The sequence below is a fragment of the Anguilla anguilla genome, chromosome 3, assembly GCF_013347855.1.
Source record: "Anguilla anguilla isolate fAngAng1 chromosome 3, fAngAng1.pri, whole genome shotgun sequence".
Taxonomy (NCBI): domain Eukaryota; kingdom Metazoa; phylum Chordata; class Actinopteri; order Anguilliformes; family Anguillidae; genus Anguilla; species Anguilla anguilla.
This window is the reverse complement of record NC_049203.1, coordinates 68,844,018-68,854,017: the sequence shown is the minus strand read 5'-3', so window position 1 is coordinate 68,854,017 and position 10,000 is coordinate 68,844,018. Positions and strand designations below refer to the sequence as shown.

The 10,000-nt window shown below is 53.5% G+C and overlaps 1 protein-coding gene across 6 annotated transcripts in view; it reads right to left on the bottom strand.

Moving 5' to 3' along the window:
- The window catches only part of ankrd44 (ankyrin repeat domain 44), a 33,666-nt gene that overhangs the window by 18,710 nt on the left and 4,956 nt on the right, over positions 1–10,000 (bottom strand). For all 6 annotated transcript variants that reach the window (XR_004764508.1, XM_035410846.1, XM_035410848.1 and 3 more), the window contains exons 2-9: positions 6,510–6,593; positions 4,911–4,989; positions 4,314–4,384; positions 3,293–3,493; positions 2,136–2,223; positions 1,794–1,936; positions 740–952; positions 272–350 (exon numbers count right to left, since the gene is read on the bottom strand). Coding sequence is in view for 5 of the 6 variants with exons in the window: in XM_035410846.1 (XP_035266737.1) it covers positions 272–350; positions 740–952; positions 1,794–1,936; positions 2,136–2,223; positions 3,293–3,493; positions 4,314–4,384; positions 4,911–4,989; positions 6,510–6,593 (958 nt within the window). In the remaining variant the exon portion in view is untranslated. The remainder of the gene's footprint in view (positions 1–271; positions 351–739; positions 953–1,793; positions 1,937–2,135; positions 2,224–3,292; positions 3,494–4,313; positions 4,385–4,910; positions 4,990–6,509; positions 6,594–10,000) is intronic.

The following is a 10,000-nucleotide window of genomic DNA, read 5'->3' as shown; positions in this document are numbered from 1 at the left end:
ATTATCATACACCGCTAACACAGCACACACATTATCACACACCACTAACACAGCACACACACATTATCACACACCACTTACCCAACACACACACATTATCACACACCACTTACCCAACACACACATACATTATCACATAGCACTTATCCAACACACACACATTATCACACACCACGTGTCCTGATTGGGAATACAACCTGCAACCTTTGGGTCACAAGCCCAGTTCCCTTCCCAATATGCTACACAGCACACAGTAAGTTAGCGGTCTCACCGTTCTGGATCAGAGTCTGGGAACGAGTGAAGCGTCCATGGACCGCGGTCATGTGGAGAGGGCTTTTACCATCCCGACTCTGAGAGAGAGAGAGAGAGAGAGAGGGAGGGAGGAGGGAGGGAGGGAGGGAGAGAGAGGGCGGGGGGGAGGGGGAGGGAGCAGAGAAGAGAAAGAGAGGGAGGGAGGGGGGTAGGGGGAGAGAGCAGAGAAGAGAGAGGGAGGGAGGGAGGGGGGTAGGGGGAGAGAGCAGAGAAGAGAGAGAGAGAGGGACAGAGAGAGGGCAGGAGAGACAAGAAGGGAAAGGGGGGGAGAGACAGAAAGGAAGAGAGAGGGGTGGAGGGAAGGGAAGAGAGAGAGAGAGGGAGAAATTCAACACAACCTCAGTGGGTATCAGAGTGATGAAGGCAGTTGGGGGGGCATTTAGATCCAACGGATTTACAATAAGGGGGGGGGGAGGGGGGGGCCCACCTGCACGTTGACGTCGGCGCCGTTGTTGACCAGGAACTCGAGGCAGAGGGCGCCGTGTGTGGACGCGGCGGCGAAGTGCAGCGGGGTGAAGCCCTTGTTGTTGGGCTGGCTGACGTTGGCGCCGTAGTCGATGAGCTCGTTCACCACGGCGTCCTGCCCGTTAAAACAGGCCACATGCAGCGCTGTGTTCCCGAAGGCGTTGGCCTCGTCGATCTGAGACACACACACACACACACACACACACACACACACACACACACACACGCATGAGTACACACACACACACACACACACACACACACACGCACGCACGCATGAGTACACACACACACACACACACACACACACGCACGCATGAGTACACACACACACACACACACACACGCACGCATGAGTACACACACGCACACACACACACACACGCATGAGTACACACACACACACACACACACACACACACACGCACGCATGAGTACACACACACACACACACGCACACACACACATAAGTACACACACACACACACACACACACACACACACGCATGAGTACACACACACACACACACACACACACGCATGAGTACACACACGCACACACGCACGCATGAGTACACACACACACACGCACGCACGCATGAGTACACACACACACACACGCACGCATGAGTACACACACACACACGCACACACGCACGCATGAGTACACACACACACACGCACGCACGCATGAGTACACACGCACACACGCACGCATGAGTACACACACACACACGCACGCACGCATGAGTACACACGCACACACACACACACGCACGCATGAGTACACACACACACACGCACACACGCATGAGTACACACACACACACACACACGCACGCACGCATGAGTACACACACACACACACACACACACATGCATGAGTACACACACACACACACACACACACACGCATGAGTACACACACACACACACACGCATACAGAATATGTGAATGGACTTGCATTTAGCAGCGTGCCCCACCCCTGTGCAGAGGGCTGTGATTGGCTGAGTACCTCGACTGACAGGTTGAGAAGGTGCTTCACCACGGCGATGCGGCCGTTGGAGGCGGCGGCGTGGAGGGGCGTGTACCCGCGCTTGTCCTTGCAGCTAATCTCCGCCCCCTGGCTGACCAGCAGACACACCACGTCCAGGTGACCTGCAGGAACGCACACCAGGAACCCATAATCTGTAATGTTAACCTGTAATGTTCACTTCAGCTCAAGAGACTGGTGTGTGTGACTGGTATTTGTAGTCCTGTAATGTAACTTTAACTCCAGTGACTGGTATTTGTAGTCCTGTAATGTAACTGTAACTCCAGTGACTGGTATTTGTAGTCCAGACGGCGGCAGGCTCACCCATGTAGGCGGCCCAGTGCAGCGCGCGGCCGTCCTTCTTGTCGAAGGCGTTGATGTTGGCCCCCTTCGCCAGGAGGAGGCTCACCATCTGGGAGAGAGAGAGAGAGAGAGAGACAGACACACAGAGAGTCTGTAACGGCTCACACGGTCACCCGCGCCCGGGCGTGTGAGTCACTGTCTGCTGGCCACAGTGCAGGATATCTGACCCCCTGACCTGTCCTCGCTGGCGTCTGAGCCTCTGAGTATCAGTGTGTGAAAGCGTCAGCTCCGCATGACGGAAAGTCACCTGACTGCGTGTTGCAGTACCTCAGTGTGCCCGATGAGGGCGGTAGAGTGCAATACCTCAGTGTGCCCGGTGGGGGCAATGTGGTGCAGTACCTCAGTGTGCCCAGTGGGGGAGGTGTGGTGCAGTACCTCAGTGTGCCCAGTGGGGGCAGTGTGGTGCAGTACCTCAGTGTGCCCAGTGGGGGCAGTGTGGTGCAGTACCTCAGTGTGCCCGGTGGGGGCAGTGTGGTGCAGTACCTCAGTGTGCCCGTTGAGGGCAGTGTGGTGCAGTACCTCAGTGTGCCCGATGGGGGCGGTAGAGTGCAGTACCTCAAGTGTGCCCAGTGAGGGCAGTGTGGTGCAGTACCTCAGTGTGCCCAGTGGGGGCAGTGTGGTGCAGTACCGCAGTGTGCCCGTTGAGGGCAGTGTGGTGCAGTAGCAGTGTGGTGCAGTACCTCAGTGTGCCCAGTGGGGGCAGTGTGGTGCAGTACCTCAGTGTGCCCGTTGAGGGCAGTGTGGTGCAGTAGCAGTGTGGTGCAGTACCTCAGTGTGCCCAGTGGGGGCAGTGTGGTGCAGTACCTCAGTGTGCCCGTTGAGGGCGGTAGAGTGCAGTACCTCAGTGTGCCCGTTGAGGGCGGCGTGGTGCAGTACCTCAGTGGGCCCGGTGGGGGCAGTGTGGTGCAGTACCTCAGTGTGCCCAGTGAGGGCGGTAGAGTGCAGTACCTCAGTGTGCCCGGTGGGGGCGGTAGAGTGCTGTACCTCAGTGTGCCCGGTGAGGGCAGTGTGGTGCAGTACCTCAGTGTGCCCACTGGGGGCAGTACCTCAGCGTGCCCAGTGGGGGCAGTGTGGTGCAGTACCTCAGTGTGCCCGTTGGGGGCAGTGTGGTGCAGTACCTCAGTGTGCCCGTTGAGGGCGGCGTGGTGCAGGGCGGTCCGCCCGCCGCGGTCCGACACGTTGACGCTGCTCAGCAGCGGGATGATGACCTCGGCGCAGCGAAGGGCCTTGTTGGCGGCTGCCACGTGCAGCGGCGTCTGCCAGTTCTTGTCCCGCGCGTTCACGTCCGCCGAGTGGCGGATCAGCACCCGCACCGCCTCCTGCCGCACACAACACGCCACACACACGCGTGAGACACGGGCACACCAACATACACTCCACACACACGGGTACACCAACCTACACGCCACACACACAGGTACACCAACATACACGCCACACACACGGGTACACCAACCTACACGCCACACACACAGGTACACCAACATACACGCCACACACACGGGTACACCAACATACACGCCACACACACAGGTACACCAACCGACACGCCACACACACGGGTACACCAACATACACGCCACACACACAGGTACACCAACATACACGCCACACACACAGGTACACCAACATACACGCCACACACACAGGTACACCAACCTACACACCACACACATGGGTACACCAACATACACGCCACACACACGCGTGAGACACGGGCACACCAACATACACCCCACACACACGGGTACACCAACATACACGCCACACACACACGCAAAACTCAATTTTCCCCAAAGCAATTTTCACAAGTCAGGCAGGTACAATTTTAATCACATGGAAAAAGCATGATCCTAAGACTGCACTATTATTAATTAAATAGTGATTTCAATATGAATTTGTGGAACATCCGTAGTGTGTGTGTGTGTGTGTGTGTGTGGGTGCGTTTGTGTGTGTGTGGTGTGTGTGGTGTGTGCGTGTGTGTGTGTGGTGTGTGGTGTGTGTGGTGTGTGGTGTGTGTGTGTGTGCGTGTGGTGTGTGCGTGTGGTGTGTGCGTGTGTGTGTGTGGTGTGTGTGGTGTGTGCGTGTGTGTGTGTGGTGTGTGTGTGTGCGCTTGCGGGCACGCTTGGCGCTGCCCACCTCACTGCGGGATGCCACGGCGCGGTGCAGAGGGGTCAGCCACATGTTGTCTTTGGCATTGACACGGGCCCCTGCACAGCAGGAGACAGAGACAGTAACACAGTTATTAACACAGCCCATACCTCCTCAGAGAAGAGCTTCGCCCCCTGCGCTATTCTGAACATTCAGAGCACATGCGCTCGATCAGCTTCTATAGATAATAAAACCTTTTAAATGCTTTAAGGCGCAATATAACAAATACGTGATTAGAATGTTAACTGAATGAAAGAATTCTTAACTGAACATTCTAATGCTGATGTCATAATCACTACTGGTGAACTGAAAGCAGTGGAGTTCTAGAACACTACTTAGAATTTTGAAGAAAACATTGCAAAAAACCTGCACTTCAGAGGGATAAACAACTTGAACTGCCGAAGTTGCTACCATATCTAACCACAGAAATTGAGGTGGTTCCCTAACTGACTGAAGATTTAAACTGAACCAACGGCTAAGGCGGACACAGCCCTGTACCAGGCTGATATAGCAAGACCTGCATGGGGAAGTGAGGAGGAGGGAAGAGAGGAGAGACAGAATAAAAAAAGAGGGGTGAGAGCGCACCGGAGAGAATGAGCAGCTCCGTGATCTCAGCATCACCGAGGAACGCTGCAGCGTGGAGCGGAGTACGCTTCTCTGCATCCTGAGAGAGAGAGAGAGAGAGAGAGGGAGGAGGGGGGAGGGGGGAGGGGGGAGAGAGAGGGAGAGAGAGAGAGAGAGAGACAGAGAGAGAGAGGAGGGGGGAGAGAGAAGGGGAGATGAGGGTGAGAGAGAGAGAAAGACAGGGGGGAGAAGAAGGGGGAGATGGGGGTGAGAGGGAGAGAGAGAGACAGAGAGAGAGAGATAAAGGGAGAAAGAGAGAGAGGGGGAGGGTAGAGAGAGAGGGAAGAGGAGAGGGAGAGAGAAGGGGAGACAGATAGAGAGAGAGAAAGAGAGAGGAGGGTAGTGTGGGGGAAAGAGACAGAAAGATGGAAATAGAAAAGGGAGAGAGAGAAGAGAGGGAAGAGGGTGTGAGAGAGAGAAAAATAGAGAGATATGATGCAGATTGGAGAGAGAGAGAGAGAGAGAGAGGAGGGGTCATTGAGTCACCACCGGGCACAGACGTACATCAACCCACAAGATAATCACAAAAATGTGTTTTCAGGAAAAAATATACCCATGAGTGATTTTCTGCTTTTTAAATTTCCAAAATGATGCTCTACCAGCAAATAAGCACCTAGGAAGCCCCGTCAAATTAATATCTCATTTGCATTTCCGATCTTTTCATAAATTCTGCTCATTTACGAATATTGTATGATCTCATCGTTAGTACAGAAATAAAATGAATATTAAAAACTGGTCCTGAAAACAGACAAAATTGAACAGATTTGTTAGAAAAAATGAGATAACAGCAAAGAATAGTAAACAAGTTACAGTGTGAGAGTCAGATGAGAAAAGAGCCTTTGCAATATTCAGTATTATATTGCAGACTCTTTATCTCCCAATGCTGTGCCAGCCCATCTCAGTGTTCCCTGCATTCTCCCTGTGCTCTCACTGTGTTCTCCCTGCGTTCTCCCTGTGTTCTCCCTGCGTTCTCTCTGCGTTCTCCCTGCGTTCTCTCTGTGCTCTCCCTGTGCTCTCTCTGCGTTCTCCCTGCGTTCTCCCTGTGCTCTCTCTGCGTTCTCCCTGCGTTCTCCCTGTGCTCTCTCTGCGTTCTCCCTGCGCTCTCTCTGCGTTCTCCCTGCGTTCTCTCTGTGCTCTCCCTGCGTTCTCTCTGTGCTCTCTCCCTGCATTCTCTCTGTGCTCTCCCTGTGCTCTCACACCAGCCCATCTCAGCGTTTCTCTGCGCACCATTGCAGCCGCTCTCCCACATCCCGCCCCGCCCGCTGAGCAAACAGAGGCTGGCGGTGCCCATCGGCATTCTGGGAATTGTGCGGGAGGCAGCTACGGCTAGGGCCTGACGCTGGGCTCAAACGCGTTGCGTCACATTCGTCTGGCAGACGCTTTCATCCAAAGCGACTGAACAATAAGCGCATGCCGAAGGTCACAGGAGCACCTGCAGAACACCGGCCCCATAAGGCACAGGACCCATTTTGCGGAAGCCAAAGGCGGGTTTGCGGGCGAGTACGCTCGGATAAGATGGACGCCAGGCGGCTGGTGGGGGTGAACAGACAGAGCTCTTACCAGCGTGTTGATGTCCTCGGATTTGTAGATGAGCATACGGATCTCCTCAGGGTCTCCATGGAAAATGGCCTGGATTAGGGGAGGCTGGGGGGGGGGGGGGGTCGGGGGGGGCAGGGGGGGTCAGGGGTGGGCACAGCTCACGATTAGTCACAACCCAGGACGGCCATTACAAAGCATTTGACATTCAAATTTTTCTACAGCTTCCAAGGTCACACATTCAAATGTCCTAAACCCACTCTCCCCGCCCCTGACCCCCTCTCTGTCACTCCGCGGTCAAACGCCGATGCCGAAACTCGATCTGGAGCGATAGCGAACGCAGTCTCTCCGCCACCGGGCCGCACTTTCAAAACGACCAACCCCGCCCACCTCCCGCCCAATCGCTAACGGACGACCGCCATCCTCGCTCGTCCCGACCGCGAGCAGGAAACTGAGCGCCGTCTGTTTTCCCCCCACGTCCACCCTGTTTACACATCACACCAAAAACAAGCACCTGCTCTCAGGCCTCCAATGCAAATGCGACATCATAGCCTTCAGCCATCAACTGCAGATCATGCGACACGAAGGTCATATTGCAGGAGACCTCCGCTGATTAAGTCTAAAGATCTGTGCTCGACTACCCCTCCTTGCACTGCCTACAGGAGAGCGACTGAATCGCAATCGATTAGTCTGGACTGAGGCAGCATTCATCGAGGCAACATTCATTCAGACAGTTCTGACTGTTTTTTAAAAAGGCATCGCATCGACAGTTCCGACAAAAAAGGCAAACAAGCTGTTGGTGTTCAGAGAGGAAGTCACAGACAAAGGATAATGTTCTAGGGTGACCTTGATGAACAGAATATCCAGTCTGGTCAGCCCACTGTGCATTTCAGAAAAGGATCAGATGGGGTGAAGTGCAGTTACTAAGTATCGACACGATAATCGCCATGGCTGCAGACCACATGTCGAGGCATCCAGTCGGAATCAGATACAGAACCAGGACATTTTTTTTCTTCTCTAGTTCAGACTGGAAGTGATCAGTTCACAGTCTAACAGGATTAAGGTTTAAACACGGACACCGTTTCTAGTTTTTTTTTGTTGTTTTGTTTCTCTGAAGGGATTTGGAACCTCTCAGGAGGACACACACATCACCGCGGCAACAGCGTCTCACTTCCTGCCCCTCCCTCCGCCCTACCCCCTACATCTCTTCTTCCTCTCTCTCTCTCTCTCTCTCTCTTTCTCTCTCCTTCTCAGAAGTGACAAGAGGAAGCCCAAACTACGTTTTCGCTTCCTCTCTCTCTCTCATGCGCACACACACACACACACACACAACCTGCCGTAGAGGAATGACTCATCTCTCCCCTTTAACGTTTCGGTCTGACAGGGTGAGAAGGCGCTTGTGCCCAATATGACCATATTTGTTCACTAATGATCCAGGAGGAGCGCAGCGAAACCTCACCTCAGCGAAACGCTTTGGATAAAAGCGCTATATAAAAATAAATGCAATCCATTCACCCCAGCTGCTCCTTTGTGGCTGTAGTGACTGTGTGACTGATTAGGGGGGACAGGTGGAAGGCAGGGATTGATCAGGGTTCTCAACCAGGTTTCATTCATACGGAACCTCTTATCTGTTTAAACAGGAAGTTCCACCAGCGCAGACCCGTTGCAATATAGACCGTTTGAGGAAGGCACAAGGGGAGCGTGACATATACAGAACAGGGCTACCAGCAAAGCTGCAATGTCACCGACACACTGAATGTGAGCAGCAGGAAGAGCCACATTGTCTGTCTGTCTCACTCACACACACACAAACGCACGCAGACGCATACACACGCACACACGCAGACGCATACACACGCACGCAGAAGCATACACACACGCACACACGCAGACGCATACACACGCACGCAGAAGCATACACACACGCACACACGCAGACACATACACACGCACGCAGAAGCATACACACACACACACTCACACTCACACTCACACATACACACACCCACCCGCACACAACCCCACACCCACACACAAACACACAGGTGTATCTACACACACAGACAAACCCCCCCCCCCCCCCCCCCCCCACACACACACACACACACACACACACACATACACATACACGTGCAAGAACCAAGACATTTTGCCCCAGGAACCTGCTGCCCCCCTCTCCCTCCCCAGTCCCCAGGAAGCCCAAACTCCTGCCACACCTGGGCCTTTCAGTGAAGACAACGACTGATGCAGAGCAGACCTCATAATCAAACCGTGAAAAATGGATGAATGTTCTGGAATGGCTGCCACAGTCCCCAGACTGGAATATTATAAATGGACTGCATTTATATAGCGCTTTTATCCAAAGCGCTTTACAATTGATGCCTCTCATTCGCCAGAGCAGTTAGGGGTTAGGTGTCTTGCTCAAGGACACTTCGACATGCCCAGGGCGGGGTTTGAACCGGCAACCCTCCGACTGCCAGACAATCGGTCTTACCTCCTGAGCTATGTCGCCCATATAATCGAAAGGCCTGCAGGGAGAACGCAAACACGCAACGCGTGCGAGGGCAGCTACGGGCATTTCTGCGCCAGGGGAATTCTGCAGGGAAGAGCGGGAAAAAATTCCGAAGACAAAAAACACGGAATGACTAAGCTGGCTGGAGGACACGTTTGTAAGCAGTGATCCAGCAGAGGAGGCGTTGGTTTAAGTACAAACTGACAGGGTTCCAAACTTTTGCAAACACCACGTTCACTTCATTAGTCTTAATCTGTAAAAAATTCAAAAAAAAATAGTAATCATGCGTTCAAAATTTGTAGAAAGATGTCACGTTTAACTTTGCACTGAGCAGAGGTCAGGTCAACTTCAGTTCACTAAAGATTCATTGTAAGGCACACTTTGACCAGTGTTGCTGTATGAACACATACAGGAATTGCAACACAAAAATGCACAACAGGAAAACACAGGCGTGCACACACACACAATCACACTCACACAGGCGCACACACATGCACACACACACAAGTATGCACAGACATGCCCATGGACACACACACACAATCACACTCACACAGGCGCACACACACACACACACAAGTATGCGCAGACATGCCCATGGACACACACACACATGTACACACACACACACACACACACACACACTCTCACACACCTACACACACACTCACACACACACACGCAGAGCAGCTGACTGTTGGCCCAGTCACAGCGTTCACATCTGTAAGATGACAGCAGTATGGGGACACGGAGGCAGGGACACCAGGGGAGCGGAGGTCAGCCAGTTAGGACGCTCGCCATCTCGAACGAGCACATTCCCCCAAACGCCACACTACTTTCTCACTGACAAACAAACCTTCCAAACACAGGGCCCATTGTTACCACACACAACGCCCCCCCCCCCCCCCCCCCTCCCTACTCTCACAGCCAATGACTGGGCTGCAAAAGCCCCTTTCCTCCAATAGGGCGGCGGAATTCACCCAACCATCCAATGAGCACAGAT